The sequence below is a fragment of the Mytilus galloprovincialis genome, chromosome 8, assembly GCF_965363235.1.
Source record: "Mytilus galloprovincialis chromosome 8, xbMytGall1.hap1.1, whole genome shotgun sequence".
Taxonomy (NCBI): Eukaryota; Metazoa; Mollusca; class Bivalvia; order Mytilida; family Mytilidae; genus Mytilus; species Mytilus galloprovincialis.
Genome location: NC_134845.1, coordinates 49,906,167 through 49,933,592, shown reverse-complemented (window position 1 = coordinate 49,933,592; position 27,426 = coordinate 49,906,167). Strand labels below are relative to the sequence as shown.

Below are 27,426 nucleotides of genomic sequence, written 5' to 3'. Positions count from 1 at the left end.
CTTATACGTTTGTTTAAATGTTTTAAAAAATTCATCTGCTGTGTCCGTCATAGAAAAACATATAATATTTTAAAAAAATCTAACCTGTGTATCAATTCCTATTGTAAATAGCATTAGGAAAAAGAGAACAGCCCAAAATGGTGATATTGGGAAGCTTGAAATAGCTTCAGGGTATGTTATGAATACCAAACCTGGTCCTGCAAAATACAAACAGCATAAGTCCTAAAATAAATGTAAATAAGCAATAGGCTCTTCCAGACATATTTGAACCGATACCATGTTTCAATATACTAAAATGAATAAAATAAAACACAATTAAAGTTATTTTGAATCGTGTAAATATACTCTTCAAAAAATAAGCTGATGTAGATTAAAAGTTTAGACTGGTGTGCAACCGTAATGTGCAAGTAAAAGCATTTATAAATTATACTAACAATGGCAATCGAAAAAATACGCTTTTCAACAAATAAAAGATAATCTTTATCCAACGAGTTTTTTGTCAAATGAAAACGAGGACTTGTTTAAATTAATAAACAAGGTTTCTTTAAAAGAACACCAAAACCGACTTATGATAAAAGTTGAAGTCTATTCAAACAACAGTGTAAAACGTGTCAAATCAAGATAAAGACAAGTATGCATGGGGATAGAAAACTTATAGTATTTTGATCTTTAAATATATATATTCAAAAAGCGAAAGAGTTGCCTTCACCGGATGAGCTGTATGACTTATTTCCCTTAGTATAAACGCATACTATAAGAAAGGTATGCTAAAAAGCATGGTTGTGTTAACGCATTATTGAAAGATGGGAAAAATGCAACATAGACATATCATAGATACCAGGAATACAACTTTGCACGCCATACGTGCATTTCGTCTACAAAGGATTCTTTAGTGACATTCAAATCAAAAAGGGTTAAAAGGTCTTATGAAATTGTAGGTAGAAGAGCTTGAGCATTATCGGAGGCTCTACGGTTGCCCATAATTTCTTACATACACTTCGTTTAAACTTTAGCATGTGTATGGATAGTTGTCTCATTGGAAATCATATCACATCTCCAGTTTTTTTTATTTTTCATTTAAGAGTTCTGCATGATTCCAATTCTTTTGAAGTGTCTGAACAGGGATGTGCAATTTCAGTTTACGTCCACAGAGATGAAAGTACATACCTTGATTTAGTACTTTGTCAACTGTTGTTCCTTTGTTCAACGCCATGAAACCAAGCATCGAAAATGTAATAAAACCAGCAAATATACTTGTTCCACAGTTCACTGTTGGGACAATCATTGCATTCCTGGTATAAAAAATTAAAATATTTTAAGATTTACAGATTTCATCATCTTAAACATTTATAGCGAATATTAATTTGCATCTGCGGTTCCAGGTGTAAAAAATGCACACGTCATTTTTAAACTGTTTTTCTTTAGTTGAAATAGAAATAATGCAGATGGAACAAAGATAATTTTAGTGTCAGAACGATTAGTAACAGTAGGTGATGTGTTGGAATTGTCATGTTTCTATTAATAGTTATCAAAGGTACCAGGATTATAATTTAATACGCCGGACGCGCGTGTCGTCTACACAAGACTCATTAGTGACGCTCAGATCAAAATAGTTATCAAGCCAAACAAGTACAAAATTGAAGAGCATTGATGACCCAAAATTCCAAAAAAGATGTGCCAAATACGGCTAAGGTAGTATATTCCTGGAATAAGAAAATCCTTAGTTTTTCGAAAAAAAAAATTAAATTTTGTCAACTGGAAATTTATTAAAATGACTTCTGTATGAATATTCATAGACCAATTATAAAAACGACATTATTATTTTTATTTTCATCTTTTCGTTTCAATTTCAGTTCATTTCATTTACAGATTTTGTGTCATGAATGAATACCCCATATCCTTTCTATTTTTTTCGTTCAGAAAATGAAATTAACAGACAAGTCATCACCAACTTTATGTAACTTGTGTATAGCTTGCTTAACATAATGGAAGCAGTCATTAAAAAATATATCAAATACAATACATATTGTTTTTATATAAAGTAGACCGTTGGTTTTCCCGTTTGAATGGTTGTACATTAGTCATTTGTGGTGCCCTTTATATATAGCTTGCTGTATGGTGTAAGCCAAATCTCGGTGTTGAAGACCTTACTTTGACCTATAATGGTTAAGTGTTATAAATGATGACGTGGATGAAGTGTTAGTCTCGTTGGCATTCATACCACATCTTCTTATATCTATATCAACAACTATCATGTTAACTCACCCATACATATTATCGTGAAACTTATTATAACTTGCAAAGGTCAATAGGCCACCCCAACCCATTGAAGTGGAGAAGAATATCTGCAAGGCAGCCTCACCCCACACCTAGAAAACATAGCAAACACAACATTTATGTTATACGCATTGAATTGCAATTTAAACATTCATTGAATTGCTATTGAAACACGCAATGAATTACAAGTATATTGAGTACTCTAATGCAACAAATTTGTAACGTTCATTTTGCTTGAATAACGTCACTTATTTACATGGCATCAATTGACAATTGATGCTATCGGACGTAAGCGCAAGCGCAAACGTCATACGAAAAAAATAAATACACGTTTTAACGTTGTTTTCGGTCAGTTTCATTAGAATGGAAATTACAATATTGTATTTTAAGCTCCGACGGCATCAATTGGGGATTTGATGGTCGCGAATACCCGTTTACTGTCTCCGCTAACGCGTCGCCAGTAAACTCAATTTGCGACCATCAAATCCCCAATTGATGCCGTCGGAGCTTAAAATACAATACAGTTATCTCCTAAGTGAAGTTCGGGTATATTAACGTTCGAGTAAACATAGATGTGTTTAGTGCAAGGTTTATTTAGCATCTGTTTGACGCCATAAAGTACACAAATACATAACTGTTTTTAAAAGAGAAAATGAACCATAAAAGACTTATAATCAAAATTTTTGAAAACTCAGCAAAGTGATGATGGTGTTGTTCACGTATCTGTTGATAACAGAGTATTCTAGATACAGTTGTATATATCTATGTCCCTCAGGCGTTTTGGAATGGGTCGTCTCGCTCGGTTTGTAGTTTTCTTTGTTTTGTGTACTGATGTGTTCTGGTCACTCTTCGTTTAGTATCAAGGTACAGTGAGTTTAGTATCGACTTTTGAGTTTGAGTATGTCCCTTTAGTATCATTTGACTCTCTTCAACTCTGACTTCGCGATACCGTTATACTTAATTTAACATTAACAACATGAAGCGTACAGTATTCTTCAAAACGATATACATGTACTGCCCTACACGTTCTATTCTTTTTCGCCGATATTCCATCAACCAACCTAAAGGTATTTTTTAAGATTCTTTAAACCAAAATATTCAACAATGTTTTTAAGTTTTAAACAGAACAAAAAATTAACAACAAAACACAATGCAATGACATTAACCTTAAATGAGCTTGTATATATGGTATACCTTCGTAGACAGTAGTTTGTCCCATTGAGGAACGACATAAAACAGTATTCCATCCGTTGCACCAGGAAGTGTTACTACTCTGATGAGAAAGATTATCAATACAATATATGGAAATATTGCTGTCATGTATACAATCTGTAATGAAGCAAATATTATTATGTTTTATTAAGAACTCACTACCAAATATACGCATATATATATTATACTTTATGACATGCAATGTACACCTTCTTATAGATTTGGTACAAAAAAATGTATCTGCTGTCGTCATTTTATTATATTTAACATTATCATATAGTGCATGGTTTGGCTAGCCACAAAATCTGGTTTAACCCACCATTTATTCTAAAAATGTCCTGTACCAAGTCAGGAATATGGCAGTTGTTATGTAATAGTTTGTTTCTATGTTTGTTGCATTGTCATTGTTTTTTTGTTGTTGTTTGTTTTTACTTCAGTGTTTCTGTTGTTTCGTTGTTTTCCTCATATAGTTGACGTGTTTCCCGCGGTTTTAGTTTGTAACCCGGGTGAGTTTTCACTCAATGGATTGTGACTTTAGATGTGTAGCGATATACTACTTTTATCTATCAAATAACGTTTGCACAATGTGTGTCAGGCGTTTCATTTTTAGAATTTAACAAAATCTATTTCGTTCAGGTACCACGTGCTTTTTTGTTTGTTGAAGCAGTGTCTTTTTTTCATTTTGTTTTGTTTGGTTGCGAGGATATTATAAGCTTTCACTTATGTTTTTTTTCAGTATTATTTGGCCACGATCATCACTGAAGATATATTACTTATTAAATATGCATATGATGCAGTCAAATTGTGTTATTTAACTTACCTTTCCGGAAACTTTTATTCCTTTACACAAACAAAGAAATACAATGAACCAAAATATGAAAAGGCATAACAAAAGTTCTAATCTGATGTTTCCCATATCTTCTATACCACTTGTGATCTGGAGTACATTATAGCTAAAATAAGTATTTACTAGCATGAAACGTAAATATAGTTCTCGATCGATCGATATATAGTGTATTTGGTACAATTGCTGTTCTACATTGTATGTACTCGATTTAAGCTAGCGCTGATGGCAGTACCAAATAATGATTTAAGTGACCAATATTTGATTATTTCTATTTTATTTATTTTAAAATTTTATAATGTCTGATGATTTAGAGCTCGACATATTGTATTATCATACAATGTGCTGATAATTTGGCATTTAGGATGTTTACTGCTTTTGTTTTTGACTTGTTGTGAGATATTGGGAATATTCTAGTTTTATCCATGTAGGTCAAATAAAAATTTTGCCCTCTAACTCCTACTTTTCTGTTCATAATTATATCAAATATTTTTTTAAAAGCCTTTTTTATAATCTTATATACATTTTGTAATCCTTATTAGTTTTCATTGTTTTTGAAAGAATGTGTCAATGTTAAATATTTGTCGAATCTAGAGAGGATCAGTTTCGCCAATTGTTTAATTGGTTACAAATCGAAAATATGCACAAAGGCCCTACCTGATTTTTTGTTTGTTTTTTGTTTAGTTCCCTTTTGTTTTAGACTATCAATTCATAACAGTCTTCTTAAAAGCTTAAAATTTCAAAACAGAGTAGCGAACATCCATTGAGCAATGTTTATCAACCAAAACAGGATATGTTGGCAAGGAACGAAATAAAAATAATAAAACATGCAAAAATATAATTGACACTAGCAAAAATTGGAAATCTGATTCTCATTATATATTTCCAGCTATTTTTCAAAGATGCACATTGCAAAAGCATTTACCGAGAATTGTCATTGAAATATAGTAATAAAACTTTAAAGCTTTGTTTACTTACTCTAGATCTTTTAAAAGAAAAATTTCAACCAATAAAATGAACATATATCTAATGATTCAATGAAAGGATTAGACTCGATCATGATTATCCAAAACACCATTTAGACGCTATTCAAAATAATATGTATAACGCATTGGCTCATATATGTCTCTGTAGAATTTGAATGTCTTTTATTGGTTTCTTTTTCGTCGAACAGGTTACAAATTTGTCCTCTATGGTTTATACAGCTAATTAGATTTTTATTCTTGATAATCGTTACGTTTATCAAAAAAGGTATCTTTTAAATCTTTGATTTCTGGTTGGAATATGTACAACTTGCGGTCTAGTCACGTTTCCTAATTTACATACCGAGGTTGCATTGGCTCCAGACGTTACATTACATAAAATTGAGAAAGGAAATGGGGAATGTGTCAAAGCGACAACAACCCGACCATAGAGCAGACAACAGCCGAAGGCCACCAATGGGTCTTAACAATGAGAGTTAGTTCAAAACGACACTTTAAGACAATAATCTGCATTTGTTGGGATATATTTATAATGTACTTATATGAACATTTTAGCAAATGGATATTTATATTCTCACCTCCAGAATTCTTCGCTTGATGACATTTTCAAATCCCCGGTATTATTTCCGGTAATAGATGAAATATTACTGGTTGATGTGTTAGATGGTTTTGAAATATAACAAAACTCTGTGTTCCACTCATTGTCGCACGTGCTCCATGGTAAAACAGAGGTTAGTGAATGGTACAGGAAGTACAACACATATCCCATCATAACGTTAAAGTATATACAAAATATGGCGGATGTAGATACCATTGCATATCCAAGACCTTTTACAGAAAAAAATAATGATAAATAAAAATAAATAAAAAACATATAAAAGAGGAACATTCAAACTCATCAATTGAAAATTAACTGATAACGCCATGGCTAAAAAAGAAAAAAAGGCAAACATGCAAACAATAGAATACACAGGCTTACACAGAAAAGAAAAGAATAAGCAACACGAATCACCCCAGGTGAGATGCTCTAGAAGGGTGAGCATATCCTGATCAACATGTGGCGCATGTCTTGTCGCTCATGTTAGTGCAAACCAGGTAACAAGTTTGTCTTGTTGTTTTGAAGAACGAGTAAAATACCGATATGTAAGAACAAAATCAAACGTTAATCTACGTTGTATCTAATTTTACTGAACCAAATCCTTCATCAGTATGATTATGGTAAAACAGTAATCATATCAATCTAATCAGATTGATGTACAACTACAAAGTTATATGTGAATAAGAATATATAATGAATAGGTGACCAGCCACGACATATCTAGGCTTATTGAGGACGAACGTCATTGTGAGAAAAACGCCGTTAACTGTGTGTGACTAGCCACTTCCAGGCTAAGGAGGGTACATTGTCTAAAATTTGCTTTTTGTATATTTATCTAGAATATTCCGAAACAAAACTCTCTGTAACGTTATTATGACATATTTTTTGTAATAGCAATGAAACGAGTCATTTCGAATACCGGTATGAAAATGAGACTGTTCTGTGACGACTTTTATTTATTGAAGGCACTAATTTATAAAATACAAAATTATTGTATTCATTGGCTCTTAGTAATGTTCAATAGCGTATTTGAATAAAATTTCAAAGAATTAGATTTACTACAATACAAACAATTCTTAGCTCTATTTTAGAACATGTAATTTTAACTTGTTGTAACGAAGTTAGTTTAAAATTTGTCAAAGTAAGCTTTAAGAATTCCTTTTTTTCAATTTGTCTTTTAATTAAGATTGATCATGCATGTCTCTAAACAAAGTATGCGACGCGTAACAGTTTATAAGTCTTTATTTGATACGGTACATTTATGATGGATATGTTTCAGACTCCATTTATGAATAAAATCTATAGAGAATTTTTATTTTTTTGTGTATCAATTTAAAATGTAGATTCAAATATTTTTCACTTCAAACGATAAAGTAAAACTTCTTCAAAACTTATATATTATATGTTATTCAGGTCTCAGACAGGGTATATATATACTGTGACATTCCCGGCTTAGAGTTTATATCCCATTAAGATTTATCATGCATGTCTCTAAACAAAGTATGCGACGCGTAACAGTTTATAAGTTTTTATTTGATACGGTACATTTATTATGGATATATTTCAGACTCCAAAGAAAATCTATAGAGCAGAACATTTTGGTTTCTTTGTAGCTTTAATTTAGAACATGTGATTTAAACTTGTTGAAATAAAGATAGTTTAAAATTTGTCAAAGTAAGCTTTAAGGTGGTACCCAACACTTTAACTAAAATTAATTTGGCTCGTTTAATTTTCTTAAAATTTTGACAAAGTATTTACTTTGACCCTTTTACAAAAATATAAAAATTTCAAAAAATTTGAACCAACCGTTTTATCAGAAAAATTACACTGGTTGTATAGTAGTTTGACAAATACTTATTTTGATCATTGAGAAGCTTACTATACCCTTAACAACATAACGTAATTAAAACGTTTAGCTGATTTTACAGAGTTATCTCCCTGTAGTGTTAGGTACCACTTTAATAATCCTTCTTTTATTTTAGATTAGTATGCATGTCTCTATACATAGTTCGGCGTCCGCAAAAAAGAAGCAAAGGAAAGTGTTTATCTCTTCTTCACAAATACATTGAATCTCAATACTTATCATGTTTATAATTTTTCTAACAATGACGTTCTACCTCTATAAGCCTGCAAATGTCATGGCGGGTCACATATTTGGTGCGTGTGTGTGAAAAGGGTGTCATTCTTATAACTTCGGTATTCCGTATGACCTTAGGGATTCGTATTTTGCAAACTGCAGATTGTTTAAATTGTTGTATCCAACATACATTCAATGTCGCATTGTCTTGTCAACCGCAATATATTTTTTTTATTACTTGACAGTTTTATAGACGAAATCAAATATTCTGTGTCTAACTACACGCTTAAAGGAACAAGACTAAAATGAGCCCATGAATAACAAAAAAAGTCTCACCTTTCATTAAGGGACATATTTTCCATACACTTATTGGTCCATTACTAGAAAACTGGCCAAGAGAGTATTCCAGAAGAAACATTGGTAACGCACCCAGTATCATAAACGTTATGTATGGAATCAGAAACGATCCTGGAAAAGAAATTATTTGATGAATCATAGTTGTCATATCATTGACTTTGTTTTCCGTTTTATTTTATTTTATTTATTTATTCTATTTTATTTTGGGTAAAAGAACTTAGTTCTTGAATATGACAAAATTACTTCCCTATAAATCAGAGGTATGTCCTGTAATGGGATGATCTGGTAGGGGTGATCCGGCTCCGAACAAAGACGCTGTGATGTAACGGTGTTTACATAACAGTTTGGTAGACTCTACATTTTAATTTGACCTTATTACAAATCATGCTGATAAATGCCCCTTTAAAATCAATACACGAATTACATAAAACAATCTTACCACCTCCATTTTTATAACATAGGTATGGAAATCGCCAGATGTTACCAATACCAACAGCATATCCAACATTAGATAGAAAAAAATCAAAACGTCCAGTCCAGGTCTCTCTTCTTTCTTTTTGTGTAACGTCATATTTGCCCTTCGATGTTGAGTTTTCTTTACACTCCTTAAATGTTAGAAAATATATATCGTTCGATAATCATGAAAATTTAACATCATTAAACCACTTCATATTTGCCTTTCGGTGTTGAGTTTTCTTTAAACTCCATAAATTACGAAAAACATATATTGTTCGATAATCATGATGAAAATAGATGGCTATGAAAGAAGATAATGCACTTACAGCAAATATGTAGTGTTTAAAGAACTCTGTGTAGGGGCATTTGCAAATGATCCTCAAAAATGTGAATGTGGCACGACTAGGACACTATTGCTAATGGACTCTGGAAGACTGGAATAACCATTACTGTTGTTAACTGTTCTAAAATTAACATTAACATTAGTGTACCATTATTGAAATAAAATATTGATAAACATAATTGGTGTACACGTCAAAATATGCACCTACTTTATTGTGTTATATATATTTTCCGGACCATATGAGTATTTGGACCATACACGTATGGTCATGACCATATGGGTATATACTCATATGGGCGGGGTAATTAACACATTTAATTAAATACTTTTAAACTCGTTATACGGTGCGACCCTTCAAGTTGTCACGTCATTAAAAAGGTGTTTTTATTATATTTTAATAATAATAAAAAAAATAACTAAATAAAAATCAGCAGTTTCACACTGTTAACTTGACTCACTATTTGTAAGTACAATAAGAAAATGTCAAAATCAAATACACATAATATTGTTAAAGGAAGTTTTGTTACTTTACTTATACCGGTGGCTGACATGGTGTTAGTATATTAGTGTTGACAAATGTCTATACAAGGACTATTTTAGAGATGAAAGAATTCAAAACCAGAAGGAACAATACAATATGAAACGTTCGAAAGGATATTGTTATTCTATGCAGATTTTTCAGATATTGAGAGTACCATAAAATTATAGATTCATAGAAAGGTTGTGCTACATTATTATTCATTTGTATTTATTTATGTGTTTTTTGTCCGAACAGTAAAAGACACTGTTGCGTGTTTTTTTTTTTCTGCATATTATTGAAAAATTTGCGTGCTTTTATTTTAAGTGTACACCGTATTGGTCATTGTTTTGTATACGGAATGTAAGATGTGTAACGAAATCCGTTTGTGGTAATTTGTGAAAGTAATGTACTATGAGTGCCTAACATTTTTCTATGTGAATCTTCGCATCATATGTTTTGTAACTGTATCTAAAATAAATATTCGCCTGGAATGGACTTTTAATATACAATAGATAAGTCGATTTACTAGTATATTTTCATTTACTATTTATGGTGGCAATTTATGTCAGGTTAACAAGTAGAATTTATGTTAGATTCTTTTTGCATAGTTGGTTCATTCTTGTTGACAAATGTGTATCATTCTATGGACTCTGTTTATGAGTTAAAAGAATTGAAGGCGAGAAGGAACAATACAATATAAAACTTTTAAAGGATATTGTTATTCTTTGCAGATTTTTGGCAGATCTTATTAAAGAGGAACCTGTCATTGTTTTATACGGAAATCAATGTAACGATTTCTGTTTGTGGCAACTTGTGAAAGTAATGTGCTGTGAGTGCCTAACATTTGTCTATGTGAATCTTGGATTCATATATTTTGTAAACTGTATATTATGTAAATATGCGCCTGGATTGGAATTATAAAAAAAAATAGACTAGTCGATTTACTAGTATATTTTCATTTAACATCTCTAAATTATCTGTTGTCAAATTGTCCTATATTTCAATGTACCCGGTCTGACCTGAAAGTTTTATGATACTCAACCGTCGTGGCGAGGTTCTCATTGTTTCTTTTGATGGTATGTCGGACCATAGATTTAATAGCTATTTAATATATGGTCGGACGGTGTTTCTTTTTCTCTTTTTTTCTATCATGCTTGCTTTTGCCAATTAATGACAAAAGAAAGAAGAAGCAGTTTGTAGAACCAATATTTGCCCTTCCCTCACTAACTTTTGATTTTTCATGTACATGAAATATTTGCCACTGAACGTTTAACAAGAAACAATCAATCAATCATTAGTTCAAAAAATTAATCACATGGCTAATTGATATATAACTATATCACTTTTGTCGGGGAAAAAGCAAATGAGAAAAAAACCTCCCACTATGAATTATTAACATCAACCTTTATAAATATTATCTATCCTTGTACAAATGTACATGTACCTGCAAACATTATCGATCTATATATCTTTACCTCTCACCATATATAATGTTTTAAATAAAGTATGTTTTTTATCTTTATTTATTTCTCACAAAGGCTACCTGTATAAAGCAGTTTCAATTTTATCGTACATCAAGTCTTTTGTTATGTCAATTTCAATTACATTTAATTTCTGGTCGAGTGCTCATTTACCACGTGCGATTTGTTAAAGGGATGTGTAGTTCATTCATAAAAATGGATTAATGATTTTGATTTTCAAAAAGGATTTATAGTGTGTGATAACATTGTGTGAGGGAATTCGACGTTTGCTGTACCACTGTTCACTCCAGCGCAATTTATGACAATACCACTGTATCAATCAGAATGATTTTTTTTGCATTGTTTTAAGAAATGATTTTACTTTGTTGTCGCGTATTATTCGTGATACATTCAATGTTTTAAAAAGGCGAATTTTCTGTATAAAGTCAATGATTATGTTGACTTTTGAAGGCCAAACTTTTTACAGCCTTAAATACGCAAATAAAAGATCCAAAAACTATACCAATACAGAATGACATGTTTATGAAATTATAGCAAATCTATTGGTTAACAAATTTTTATTCGTTGTTGCAAAATAATGAACTTAAAATATCTGACATTTTCTCCCTACCCAGTTTACCCCTATACATTTTTATGATGTGGACTGGTCATTGTTATTGAATCGTAGGCAATTTGATTGGATTAAGTTGTTATTAGTTTACCTACAAACTTGTTTATGCTTTTCATACATGACTATTGATTAATTAGAACGTGCATGAATGTGTACGGTAACTATAATGACCTTCAAACTGGACACTGGACGAGTCAATATTATGTTTTATCAATGAAAGTTAAGGTATGAAAGGTAAGAATTGACACTTCTTCTATTTTCACAAAATTTTCTGAATCCACAGTTGAAAGATTATTTTTTAAAAGCCTATTGTGGAGATAAAAGAGAAAGTTTACAAATAAGACGTTTTGTTCCATTAAACAAGTCATTTCTTAAGAGAAATGCCGAAATATATTTTACGCACGACTACGGCAGGTAAAATTATTATTTATCATAACAAAAAAAAAGCATTTTTCAGTCTCATTGGAATATGTTAATTACAATTAATCACAAACTTAAGAAGTAAGTAAATAAAGTCAAAATATGTCCGATCTGCCTATTTCTGGACATCAAAAGTCAATACGATCGTTTTAAAGTCAATTTCGTCTACCTCACAAAATCTTGTTAGGCACTATTATTTGAAAGATATGGTGAGTAAATATTTGTTTATAAAATGAACCTGTCTTATTACAATTAGATAATATACATCAATTACATACACAATAGAAATTACATGTAGGGAGTTGAGAGCAGTGTACATATTATTATTCAATCAGTATCAAAGAGGTCATTGCACTGACCTGACCACGCAAAATATATATTTATATACAAAAGATTTCACACATAGTAGAAAATGCTTCGTTTTTCGTATTTGGTTTAAGACATTTGGGCAAACATTGCATTTCATGTTTTGTCATATTTAAAATCAACGATTTACTTATCCCTTTCTTTTGATATTTTGCGATATTTCTAGTTTTCCAGATAACCCATTTCGTGATTAAAAGCACCGTATCTAAAATTTGGGTATAAGATGCATCTGCATTAATGACCCCAAAAATTATACTTGTTTCCGAGTTTTGTAATTTTTCGATATTTAATTTTGAACAAAATTCCCATATTTTCTCAAAAATTTCCCGCCAAACGTCTTCTACCAGTTTACAATAAATAAAAAGATGAAAAAGTGATTCGTTTTCATTGCAAAAGTGACACTTCCCGTTTGAGCGATTCATTTTTTGTATTTTTTTTTTCGGTGTAAATTATATTATGTAGTAGCTTCCATTGAAGTTGTTTAGTTTTCCTGTTAGCTAAATTCTTATTTAAAGTTTCCCAAATGTATTCCCATGGTAGTTCATTCCCAAAATGTAAATTCCACTTTAACTGGCTATTTGGAGCTGTTTTATTCTCATAAAAGTATCTAATATCTTTAAGCCATAATTTTTTGGCATCAACGACAACTCTATTTTTTATAAATTGACAAGAATTTGTTATTTTTATAGGTCTATCAGAATGACTTTGTGTGATGGAGTCTGTTTTTAAAACGTCAATTTGTTGAGGTGTTAACGAAGATTTAATTCGGCTATATTGTGCAATCCAATTCCTTTTATCTTTAAGACTGTTAAAAATATCAAAAGAAGTTTTAAAGGATTTATTGTTTAAGTTCCATATATCTTTTCTTTTTATTCCACTGGAGGCAAAATTTGCATAATATAATGCATGTCCCTTGAACTTAAATTTACAATTGCCGAATATATTTTCTTCTAAAAGGTCCTCTTTCGTGACCGATTTTTGGATTTTCTGTAAGTCAGTCCAGGAAATTAAAAGTTCTTTATAATATTTGGACATTTGTATTTGCCTAAAACATGTAGTGTCCGAACAAGAACATATAAAAAAATCTGTATCATATTTTTCGTCTAGTGACGTTAACCAGTATTTTCCTATTGCATTCCATTTTTGTGTTTTTGAGTTGACAATACTGTACATACTTTTCACCTGTTTTGATTTAATAAAGTCCCTCAAGTTTATCATTCCTATCCCCCCCTTTTTCTTTCGGTAAACAGCACACTGTTCTAGCGATTTGGTTTGTTTTCCCATCCCATATAAAGGACCATATAATATCATTTATTTGTTTTTCGTATATAACCGGGATACCTCTCATTTCAATTTCGTATCCAATGACGGACAGTACAAAGGATTTGATAATTAAAACTTTTCCCGTAAATGTGAGATCTCTTGATTTCCAAACTTCCATACAGCTTTTTATCTTATTTATTTTTTCTAACCATATTTGATCCAAGTCCACCCCATATCCATGTTGTACCCCTAATGCTTTCACAGGACGCTTAGACCATTTAATTTTGTTAAATTTTGTTTTTTTATTTCGCCACTTGCCTAAATACATGCCAACAGTCTTATCCATATTCATTTTAGCCCCCGAAGCGTTTTCGTACAGTTTTAAAGTTTTAAATGTTTCTTCGATAGACTCCTCGCTTTTATTAAAGAGTTGAGTATCGTCAGCAAACATATTTAGCTTTGTTTCAATATAGTCCCAAGTTCTAGTAGGAAGTTTTATTCCTTCTATATTAGGATTGTTTCTAATTGATGCTGCAAGCGGTTCTGCTTGCAGAATATATAACATCGGGCTATTGGCGAATTGAACGGGTTATGCCTACGAATCTAGAAGTAAACCCATTCGTATGAATACACGTCTTGGCGTTAATGAGAAGCATTTTTACCCAACTCCTGAATTTTTCCCCAAACCCAAATTTTAATAAGCAAAAATCGATCCATTCCCATTCCGCCCTATCAAATGCTTTTTGTTGATCCAAAAATAATATTGCACTCTCCTCATCTTCTAATTCACAAAAATCTATAACATCTTTTAGTAATCTATTGCCTTGAAAAATGTTGCGCCCTTTGACAAACCCTTTTTGATCGAAATCAATTATTTGCGGTAATACATTTTTTAACCTTTCCGCGAGTACTTTGGAAATAATTTTATAGTCCGTGTTCAAGAGCGTTATAGGACGCCAATTTTTTTTATGTCTTCTCCCTCCCCAGACTTAAACATAAGCGTAATCATACCTCTATATTGAGATTCACAGAGCAAATTGTTGTCAAAGATTTCCTTAATAACCGCTACGAAGTCGTCCTTTATCAAATACCAATATATTTTGTAAAATTCATTTACAATTCCGTCTTTCCCAGGGGATTTATCAGGTTTCAAAATTGTAATGGCCTTACTTATTTCATCCAAAGTTATTTCAATTTCCCACATTTTTTTATTTTCTTCGGTTACTTTATGGTCTATATTCTGTAATAGATTTTCTGCAGCCTCCCTATCCCACCCCTCGGACATCTTGATTGGTACTCATATGTATTATTCATTTTATCTTCTTAATCGAATTCGGATAACAACCAAGACGAATCATTATTAGATATAGATATACTTATGCCATTTTGGACAAGGATACTCACTGCATACTAAACTCTCTGAGGTAGGCTATCTATACTTCTCATCAGAATTTGGATAAGAGCAGTTATTTATCCAAGGTAATGGGTTTTATCTATTTTATCCAAATTTGGATAACATAAGTTTCTGTTGAATTGTACATTGTCGATCTTATATTCCTTAGCTTGATAATTCGGGAATTCATGTTCTTCGTTTTTATAAATAAAAAGGTCGCCTACCAAAGTTCTTATATCAGAATTCTCGCGTATCCGAAACACCCATTGACTTGAGCATATGGAAATGCTCAAAAGCAATTGGAAGCTGTTAATTGACCATATGAGTTTTCTCGTTTGAATTGTTTTACATTGTCTTATCGGGGCCTTTTATAGCTGACTATGCGTTATGGGCTTTGCTCATTGTTGAAGGCCGTATGGTGACCTATAGTTGTTAATGTCTGCGTCATTTTGGTTTTTTGTGGACAGTTGTCTCATTGGCAATCATACCACATCTTCTTTTTTTATATACTCATATGATCGGGCCAATTAACACATTTAATTTAAATACTTTTAAACTCGTTATACGATGCGACCCTTCAATTTGTCACGTCATTAAAAAGGTGTTTTTATTATATTTAATAATAATAAAAAATAACTAAACAAAAATCAGCAGTTTCACACTGTTAATTTGACTCACTATTTGTAAGTATAGTAAGAAAATGTCAAAATCAAATACACATAATATTGTTAAAGGAGGTTTTGTTACTTTATTTATACCGGTGGCTGACATGGTGTAAAAAAGATGACATCACCGACAAGGAACCTAGTTTTTTTAAAGTTGTCCTGTGAATAGTGTATTGTTGTGTATTGTAGTCATGTTACGATATTGGAGATCTAGAGCTTCTTATCAGTATCACTGCACGCAGCTGTAAAGAATGCTAGCTTTACACTCACAAGTAAAAGTTTATGCAGACTTTGAATTATAGTATAAATACATTTCTATCTAACCATCTTTTTTTTAAGATTAAGTTTTAATAATTGAAACGTTTCTAATGCATATATAAACGAATACCTATATGGTCTTGATAATCATATGGTCCGGCCCGTTAATAACCAAACGAGTATATACTTATATGGTCCGACCATACCCGTACGGTCGGACCATACGCGTATGGTCGGACCAAATGAGTACTACGCATATGGTCATGACCATACACGTATGGCCCAAATACTGATATGGTCTGGAACATATACAATATAAGGTCATTCTCAGAAACATATAAACATTTTTTGTATGAAGCCAACAAATTGGGGAAGGACGAAATTTATCGATCCCAATGTTTATTCACGTTAAAATGGATGATGCTAAAAAAAAATCAAAACATTTTCCATAACATGTTCAAGATATTTTTAAAACATCAGTAAAACGTTTCTGAATTTTGATATTTACATATGATTGTTTATAAAAATATCCTTGAAACAATTTTAAAACATAAACAAAAATTAATGTTTTTGTTTTTTTGCAGGAGAAAATGTTGTGAAAATGTTCAAAACCATTTTACAAAATGTTTCAATAATGTTCATATTCTCAAAACATCATTTAAATGATATATGAATATCATTATAAAATGTTTTCTTACATCATCTATCAAATGTTTTATAAAAAATTCACAGGATGCAATACAGTTTTACAGAGTTTGAGCTGCTCAGTGTAATACAAATCCGATATGCCATATCGAAATTATAAAACAGTTTATAAAACAAACCAAAAGTTACTGAATATATTTGACAAATGTTTCTATAAATCAATAACAAATACAAATAACGGATTATAGAAAAATAAGCACATAGCTAAAAATAAACAATAAAACATACAGACTTATTAATCGAATTAAATAAGCATGTACAGAATACAAGACTACTATGCAAGATTAACGTAAATCAGATTAGCTTAATTTTCCTAAATAGACTAACCTTTCCTAGTCAGGCCACCGTTTCACAAAAGGTCGTAAATCGTGAAAAAAGGTCGTACGACCATCTTAACGATATGCGACCGTTTCACAAATATTTACGACTTACGAGAAATATTGGTCGCAAATTCCCGACTGGGTTTAAGCAATCGTTAATCGGAAAATTTAAGAAAACGGGAAATAATACGTGTCATTTTTAGCAACTATGGCTGCGTTCATGGCTTTACTAGAGCAAGAAGAGAAGAAAGAGAGGAGGCCGCGTATTTTCCGTGATCGGAACAACCCAATCGACTATATGGCAGATATAGAGCTTGTAGAGCGATACAGAATGCCCAGAATTAAGATCTTGGAAGTTGTTGATTTAATTAGAAAAGATATAGAGAGTCCAACCTCCAGAAGTTATGCTACTCCAGCAATTTTCTAGGTGTGAAATCCCTTTCTTTTGTTATGATTCGGCCATTTTCTCCACTTATAACGCTTATCTCCCTTATAACAAATAACATACGCAACAAAGCTGGTACGGTCAGGTTTTCTGTGATATGTGTATTGTGTTTTTGTTTCTTTTCCCCGTCAACTTAATATTAAAAATAAGTTACAAAAAGGGAATCAGAATTATTTTAAAAGTTTTATCAAATATTACTATAAAACTATGTGAAATATTCATAATAGCACACACGGTAACTTCTAACGATACATATTTATAAATCCGTGATAGCTGTTTAACAACAATTCAGGAGTTAAAAAAACATAATTTCTCAAATATTTTAGCTATTATATTCATACACCATAACAAAATTATTTTTATTATATGTGTAAATGATCCTTAACACATATCTTTTACTTAAACTTCAACTTGAACGACTGGTACAAAGAGAAAAGACTTAGTATGTACACCATCAACACACATACTTTGAAATATTGACTAGACCAAGATGTACATAAAGATATATGTAGTCAATTTCCTTCACATGATTAAAATTCGGCAGCTTTTGACAAGACTTTGTATTGGATCATGAATATTTAATACCAAAGTTTTGAAGTACAAAGTGTATACTTATATTGATAAAATATTGTATCAATATTGTTGTTATGAAATGTGTAGGGTAGAACATAAATGCTTAAAATATGTAGTTAATAGCCTTACCATTTGTATTAGAAATCCAAAACACTTTTCCCTTCTTCAACTTTTGAATGCTTTCTTATAGGTTAAGAAAAGTTCATAACTTAATTTATTAATATGATAACATTATATTTCCAACCTCACTCCGATGCACATGGTTACAGCACTATTTACTTTAACATATTTTTAGTACTGTATAACAATGTAAAAGTTTGCTATAGGTTTATTAACGCTTCATTGACCGATGTGTCCCATACAATAAAATACACAGGTATATATGTCGTGTACATTTTATTATTTTGTACAGGTTATTACTTACCAGTAATTACTGGTACAATTTTTGTTGAGACAAAGATAATAACTTGTACAACACAATAGTTTTGACTTGTATGTGCTTCTACTTTTGCTTTAAACAAAATGTTTCATTGAAAAACACCTTTCTTTGAGTTAGTAAGTCTGGGATTGTTTTCTCGATTGTCGGGTATTATTTTTCTTGTACTATTTTCTCGTATTTATTTATTAAATTTGTTAAAAAAACCAACATTTTTTCCATATTTTACTTATAAATGGACTTAATTTTTTGCCAGGAAATAATACATGCACTCTGTTTTTTTTAAATTCTAATAACCTTCTTAAACTATCCTGGATTTTTACCAAACTTAGATAGAAGCTTCTTGCAATCAAAAGATAGTATCAAGAGGAATATTTTTATTGACCTTTTACTCATTTTTGTTGACCCTGCCGTTAACAGCAACAGTACATTTTTGTAGGCGAGACACTTGGTTACGTAGAACCCTTACGAATTTTTTTTATCATAGAGCGTATGTATTTTTGGAATCTATAGAGTGTTTGTTTTTCTTTTCTTTTTTTGAAATGTGTATTCTGTACTTAGTGTTTTTTTTTTTTTTTTTTTTTTTTTTTTTTTTTTTGTTGTTGTACGGGATATACAAGTACCCGGCCACGTCCACTCTGTGTAGTGTTTCTGATTGTATCTACCCGGTATCTGATGAGTTAAGCCTCTTTCAACTGATTTTTATAGTTCGTTCTTGTGTTTTAATGTTACACCACTGTCCTAGGTTAGGGGAAGGGTTGGGATCCTGCTAACATGTTTAACCCCGACACATTATGTTGGTGCCTTTCCCAAGCCTGTCATTCAATGGTTGTCACTTGTCGATGTGTATAATTTTTTCGTTCATTTTTGTACATGAAGGCCGTTAGTTTTCTCGTTTGAATGATTTTACATTTACTATTTCGGGGCCTTTTAAAGCTGACTATTTGGTATGGGCTTTGTTCATTGTTGAAGGCAGTGTGGTGACCTATAGCTGTTTATATCTGTGTCATCTTTTCTGTCTCATTGGCAATTATATCAATCACAATGAAATGTTAGAAGAATTCAGACTCACGACGAACACAGAGTAACAACATTACATATATATAGCATGAGACATTGAGCAAATTAAGCTTAACAGTTTGTTGCCACTTAAATACTGACTACTGGTGCAAAGCAACAAAGTCGTTAAAAGTAAAATTAAATAAAACCCTTCTACATTTATTTTCAAAAATAAATCATGATAAAAAGTTGCATATGTAATATCATATACTTGAATTAAGGGATAAACCTAAAAGATCAAAGAAGAAGCACATACAAGTTAAATATATTGTGTTGTACGTACCGATTATCAGGTTGTCTGCATGTTGACATCGTAAAATGTCAGCTGCGAGACATAATATGAAGCTTTTTGTCGAGTAAGCGCAGCGAACGAGATCAAAAAGCCTTCATATTATGTCGAGCAGCTGATATTTTACAATATTAATATGCCGATAACCTGATAATCAATTTATCGGGCTGTATTTGCGTCTTTTGGAAGTATTGTCTTAGTTTCACCAGCAACCGGAAGTTGGATTGATAAGTTCGGGTCAAACTTATCAACGTCGGTTCAAACATTATGACGTCGCTGATATGTCCGGGTCAAAGTTATTAAGGCCAGGTCAACGTATTTGACGTCACAAAGCCGTGATATGGGGTTTTATTAAGAGCTGAGCAGATTGATATAGACTGTTGGACGACCGATAAAAGTTATTATCTTTTTCTCAACAAAAATTGTACAAGTAATTACTGGTACAATTATATTTGTACAGGTAATAACTTGTATGTTGGCGTCATACAAGTAATTACTCATATAAAGTTAGAAAATCTTTACACGAATCTATGCTTTCACAGTTTCTCATCGTTTATTCATTTGTTTTTTGTTCTTCGGTGCTTTGTTCTAAACTGATATTCATGACTCTTTTGACATATTGATGCAAACAATAAAAAAATCCATAGCCAATTGTTTATTCGTGCTTTTCGCTAAAGGACGTGATTTTTTACTGGTATAAAGACTGAACAATAGAACAGACGATATTTCATCTCCGTTATTGGTAATCGCCATGTATAAAGACAATAGGGAATCATTGAAATATGGTCTAAACTTGAACATATAATTTCATATTTTTTTAAAGACCCTTATCATCTAAGGGTCTTCATTGACCATTCAGCATGCATTTTGCTCACTGTGTATGACCGTAGAGAGACCTACATGTATATATATATAGTTTTATTTGCTAATATGCATGACGTTTTGGTCTCGTGTGAATGGATATTTCAATTGCAATCATACCACATCTCTTTGTTCATATCATGAGATATACGAATCGTTTTTTTTTTAAGTGATAACTCACAAAGATTGACTACACGAAGATATTTATTTCATAATCAGACGTCAAAAAATTTGGAAGAGAAGCGACAAATTCCAAATGAATTTGTTTGCTATGTCAATCCAGGAAACGGAAATGTCGACCTTCAGCATTCCGTGCTAATACTACTTCGACAATCTTCGGTAAAATCCGCTGGTACCGAATCGGCCGAGTTGAGACAAATGGCTACTACTAGACAGACAACAATTGAAAGGCAGATACGATATTAGACGAACCGTTCAACTTCTACTTCAAACAAAAGTTACCCATATAAAGATGCTTAAATATATATTTTTGAAGACTCTAAACTATGGATCAACTGCAAATTTAACCAGAATATAGATGATTTATTTCTTAACCATAACAAGTCTCTTCTATGTAGCCATCATAAAAATGCAAAATATTATTTATTTATTCGGATTAAGCAAATCTAACTGAAAACGGTAGCATTTATTTATATTTTAAAATAAGAATCAAGCATTTAAACAAATATACTATCCGTTTATCAATTTTACAACATATTGTATTTTCCATTATAACATCCAGAGACTGATTTAGAGGGTGCCCCGGGTGCCCGGGCACCCCATTTTTAGGAAAAAAATGTTGGTTATAAAGGTAATCACTGAAGCATGACCAGAGCGGGCCCCCTTTTAAGCAGTCAGACCTCCCCCACACCCCGACACTGAAAACCACACAATCTCTGTATATAATTGATCGCCATCGGTATTTGAAAACCGTATGTCTAATTGGTACAATTTTAAAAGTAAATTGAATTGTTGAGGAATGCAAAATACTTGTCGTGTACATAAACATACATAAACATTGTAATTCTGAAATTTACACCAAACAGTGTCAGAATTTTTGATGCCGACAAATTGTTGTACCTCAACGTCCTCCTACCTTTGATACACTATAGCACCAATTGCTTTTTATCATATCCATCGCTCTCGACCACTCGACCACATCCGCGATAAAATACAAACTTCAATAGTCAACACGATTTTAATCAAGTTTTTTTTTTTGCCATTTACCTGTGCACTTTATTGTGAGACCTCGTGTCATCATGCGTGATAAATTGTATTGTGAAATGAAGTTCATTCTTAAGGAATAACGCGAGATTGCAGTGTAGCCAATGTATACAATATATGTACATTGTCGGAAAATATAAAATTTATTTGTATAAACTTTAGAAGCAGGACGAGAAGCGTCGCTCTGCCGAGCTCTTCTCCTGCTTCGTAGTGAGTAAAAATAAATTTCATATCTTTCGACAATGTACATGTATTGTTTTATCCGGAAATTTACACTGAGCACTTTAAACTTTCGTTGTCAATATGTAAATCTATAAATTTTCAAAGAAATTGACATAGTTTAAACGCGGAACGCGAAGAGGGCCCCAAAAATGACCTGGTTGACACCAAAAAATCCACATTTCCCTGTGCTCAACATATAAATGGGGTAACAGGAGACTTTATTTGTACATGTACAAATAAAGCAAGAATTTATTAACATAATTTGTACAATAGTGGGCTGATTGCAGGACAAATATGTATATGATTTATTTTGAAAATCAATTTACGATTATCTATTTCATACACTGCACGCACGATTCGTTAAAGAAACATTAAACCATATCTATAGATGTAAACTTCCAACAAAATTTAAGCCCCAAAAGTAGTACTTATGACACATTAAAAAAAAACATGAATATAAAATTAACACACGTGTTATTTACGGCCCGCTAGAGAGTTAACTATACAATATTAGGTAAATATCAGAAAATATAAACTTTTTTGTATGAGGCTGAGAAACTGGAGAAGGACGAGGTCCTACCGAGTCCGTCCCCAGTTTTGCGCCGAGTTCACAAATTATATTTTGACCTAATATTGTTTTTATAGTACAACTCAAATTTAAAACAATGATACATACTTTTTAAATCGTAACACAAATGTTAAACTTATTTTCATCCCTTAATGGATCTCTGATTGTGGGGAAAGTGTTCCATGATGAAATTGACATTATACAAAATATAGCTATGTGACTATATTTAGGAAATAAACACAGCTTGTAGCTACGAAAGCCGAGAAGGATCATTCAAAATTCAAAACTCAGAATTCAAAATTCAAAATTCAAAATTCAAAATTCAAAATTCAAAATTCAAAACTCAGAATTCAAAATTCAAAATTCAAAATTCAAAATTCAAAATTCAAAATTCAAAACTCAAAAATCCTACATTATTCTATCATGATTCCCGCGCTTACGAAAGCTAACAAAGATCGCTCTTTATACTTTAAAATACTACTGAAAGCTATTTTAGAAAGTTTGTTAAGAACACACACCCATTGAAACAAGGCAAAGGATCCGTTACACCTTCAAAGGGATACATCCAACTTTACCATTTGCAACCCTTGGTAACACAGCATCCTTGCCAGTAGCAACCCTCTATCAAGAAAATAGGAAAGGAAACTCAAGCTTGGAAAGTCGCTTCTCTGAAATGGAACGTTTACAATGGAAAATTTGAAATCATCGCTTTTTCGTAAAGTTTAAATATGTATGAAATATTTACCACTGGAGGTTAAACAAACAACAACAAATCTCTTATAATAACCTAGTTTTACAACGGAAAAATCTAGTTATTAAAATATGTATATACAAAAGACAGATTTTGTGTATCGTTTATCAAATTCTGATAATTTTATGTTGTTATATCAACAAAATTCGTGTTAAGTTTTTGCCGATTTTTCTTTATGTTATTTGGGAGTTACGGTCTATGATTGACGAAAGATGATACTTTTGGCTTTTACTTATGTAATTCCATTTATTACGAAAGTGTATTAGGATCATCCTTTTTTATTTATTTTTTTCAAATTGTCGACTTTAATCTTGGAATTATCAACTTTAATCTTGCAATTTCCAACTCTAATCTTGGAATTATCAATTTTAATCTGGGTGGAGAGGTTAACTTCGATTTTTTTTGGTAGGGGTGTGCTATGTTTGTCTAAAATAATGTACCCATTTTTATATAATATTAACTGATATATGGTACCTATAATTATATATTAAAATTATGACCCGGCATAACATATCCAGGCTTATGGAGGTAGAACGTCATTGTTAGTAGAAAGATTATAAACATGATAAATATCGAGATTCAATAAAATACGTATGGCTTCTGTTTTGCGGACGCCGAACTATACATTATATACAAGTTTTGAAGAAGTTTTATTTTATCGTTTGAAGTGAAAAATATTTGAATCTAGATTTAAAATTGATACACAAAAAAAAAATTCTCTGCTATATAGATTTTATTTCATAAATGGAGTCTGAAATATATCCATAACAAATACACCGTATCAAAGTCATATATCAAAACACTTAAATGTAATTATAAACTGTTACGCGTCGCATACTATATAAAGAGACATGCATAATAAATCTGAAAAAAAAAGATAGAAGGAATTCTTAATGCTACTTTTAAGCTAGAAAGTCGCTTCACTGAAATGGAACGTTCACAATGGAAAAATTGAAATCATCGCTTTTTCGTAAAGTTTAAATATGCATGAAATATTTACAAACAACAACCAATCTCTTATAATAACCTAGTTTTCCAATGGAAGAATCTAGTTATTAAAATATCATAATAATATGTATATACAAAAGACAGATTTTGTGTATCGTTTATCAAATTCTGATAATTTTATGTTGTTATATCAACAAAATTCGTGTTAAGTCTTTGACGATTTTTCTTTATGTTATTTGGGAGTTACGGTCTATGATTGACGAAAGATGACACGTTTGGCTTTTACTTATGTAATTCCATTTATTACGAAAGCGTATTAGGGTCATTGTATCTATATTACGTAATACAGTTTTACACAGTTTGAACTGCTCTGTGCACATGTAATACAATGATCCGATATGCCATATCGGAATTATAAAATAGTTTATATAACAAACCAAAAGTTACTTGAATATACTTGAAAAATATTTTTTTCTAAAACAATGACAAATACAAATAACGGATTATAGAAAAATAAGTACATAGCTAAAAATAAACAATAGAACATACATACTTATTTATCGAATTAAATATGCATGTACAGAATACAAGAATACCGTAAATAATATCAGATTAATTTTCCTATATAGACTTTAACCTTCCCTAGTCAGAGTGCGTGCAGACTCGTCGTATTGTCTAGTTTGTGTGTTTCTGAGGGGGGACGGGAGGGGAAGTGTTGCATGCCAACTCATCACCCATTCACAAGATACACACATTTCTATTTGTGACACTAACATCTATAAAACTTTTAATAATAACAATTCTTATTTTGTATATATTTAATTAATGAAACGAGTACATATCCCAGAAGCTGTTTTCATGAGCTAAAACAATTTTTAATGTCTCAATATTATATTACAGAACGTGTTTTTGTTTATGTCAAATATAGTTTCAAATTGAAATGGGTACAGACCAAAACCTTTTAAGAATAATATTTTGAAAATAATTACACACATTTTTTCAAAGTTGATCAATTAAAATCTTCTCATAGAAAAAGATTTACAAAAAGGTCTGGTGTACATAGTGTATATAATACAGTTACATCCCAAAGATAATTAAAAGATTGTCTTATATTAGTGGGTAATATGTGTAAACATGGTAAAGACCACTAACATACAGATCTTCTTTTTCTGTTTTTAATTCATTAAAATTAATACTTAATATGTAGTTAATAGCCTTACCATTTGTATTAGCAATCCAATAATAATCCCTTCTTCAACTTTTGAATGCTTTCTTATTATTATAGGTTAAGAAATGCTCATAACTTGATACACAAAAAAAATTCAAAAATTCACTGCTATATAGATTTTATTTCATAAATGGAGTCTGAAATATATCCATAACAAATGGACCGTATCAAAGTCATATATCAAAACACTTAAATGTAGTTATAAACTGTAACGCGTCGCATACTATGTATAGAGACATGTATAATAAATCTAAAATAAAAGAAGGAATTCTTAAAGCTTACTTTGACAAATTTTAAACTGACTTCATTTCAACAAGTTTAAATCTTATGTTCTAAAATAGAGCTACAAAAAAACCAAAATGCTCTGCTCTATAGATTTTCTTTCATAAATGGAGTCTGAAATATATTAATAATAAATGCACCGTATCAAATGACTATATGAGTACACCAAGACTTATAAACTGTCACGTGTCGCATACTTTGTTTAGAGACATGCATGATAAATCTAAATTAAAAGACAAATTAAAAAAAAAGGAATTCTTAAAGCTTACTTTGACAAATTTTAAACTAACTTCGTTTCAACAAGTTTAAATTACATATGTATTTATCAAAGTAGTTATTTATAGTAAGGTCGGTTTGTATGGGGTTTAAAGTTTCATGCACGAGTGAATTCAGGTAGTTTAAAGTCATTTGAGCCATTGCAGTTAAAGTGACCAGTAGCACTTTTCCAAATAAATAATACAATAATGTTATATTATTTATTTTCAGATTGGCTGACCTTTAGTATGCGGTTACCAGCACCAGCTGAGAATGGTCGGTGTATTTACACAAAAACATTGATTTCATTATACATATACGAATAATAAATGTGCACTTGTCTCTGCAAGTGGCGTCTCCCATGTGAGAGTTTGTGGTTATTTGATAAATATTTTATATTCGTTTGAGTTTACGAATTAGAATTTAAGTTCTAAAATAGAGCTGAGAATTGTTTGTATTGTAGTAAATTTAATTCTTTGAAGTTTTATTTAAATACGCTATTAAACGTTACTAAGAGCCAATAAATACAATAATTTTATTTTTTTGACTCTTTTGCACATTCCCCATTTCCATTCTCAATTTTATCATTTTCATACCGGTATTCGAAATGACTCCTTTCATTGCTATTACAAAAAATATGTCATAATAACAGTGTACGTATAGGAGCCAGGGGCAAAAAGGGGACAAAATTATGCCCCCACCCATTTTAAGACAATTTTGAAACTAAAAAATGAAAATGAAAGAGAACAATCACTAAATTTAAGATTATTACATTACATAGAAAATAGTTTTTTTTTCTTGTCACTTTCAGAAGTTTGCCTCCACCCCTTTTCAACACAAACTTTTTTCAAACTTATCCATTCTTATAAATGGCATATTTCTTTACGAAGGTATACACAGACAGACGTGCCGCCGGAATAATCTCAGCTACAGCGGAGGGGGCATTAATTTTAACGCTTGTCCGTCTCTACGTCCACATAGCAAATCATATAAAACCCCGATGTCATTATATGAAAAAGAGGATTGCTTCAAATGCCATCAGCACCACTGAACCAAAATGTACATATGATACATATGCGGATAATTAGTATGTTCCAGAGAGGTATACAGCCAATAAAAACATAAATTAAAGCTGGT

The 27,426-nt window shown here is 31.3% G+C and overlaps 1 protein-coding gene across 2 annotated transcripts in view; it reads right to left on the bottom strand.

Annotated features, from left to right (window-relative positions):
* Nucleotides 1-18,438, bottom strand: part of LOC143042137 (sodium- and chloride-dependent glycine transporter 2-like) — a 52,783-nt gene extending 34,345 nt beyond the window's left edge. Inside the window, exons 1-9 of one of the 2 annotated variants that reach the window (XM_076214391.1) lie at nucleotides 18,296-18,438; nucleotides 8,788-8,953; nucleotides 8,328-8,459; nucleotides 5,895-6,144; nucleotides 4,310-4,442; nucleotides 3,472-3,606; nucleotides 2,266-2,369; nucleotides 1,168-1,292; nucleotides 85-197 (exon numbers count right to left, since the gene is read on the bottom strand). In XM_076214391.1, the coding sequence (XP_076070506.1) occupies nucleotides 85-197; nucleotides 1,168-1,292; nucleotides 2,266-2,369; nucleotides 3,472-3,606; nucleotides 4,310-4,442; nucleotides 5,895-6,144; nucleotides 8,328-8,459; nucleotides 8,788-8,953; nucleotides 18,296-18,298 (1,161 nt within the window). In that variant the 5' untranslated portion in view covers nucleotides 18,299-18,438. Of the gene's footprint in view, nucleotides 1-84; nucleotides 198-1,167; nucleotides 1,293-2,265; nucleotides 2,370-3,471; nucleotides 3,607-4,309; nucleotides 4,443-5,894; nucleotides 6,145-8,327; nucleotides 8,460-8,787; nucleotides 8,954-9,130; nucleotides 9,261-18,295 lie in introns of those variants that run through there. The other variant, XM_076214392.1, reaches the window with a different exon arrangement.
* Between the last annotated feature and the right edge of the window lie 8,988 nt (nucleotides 18,439-27,426).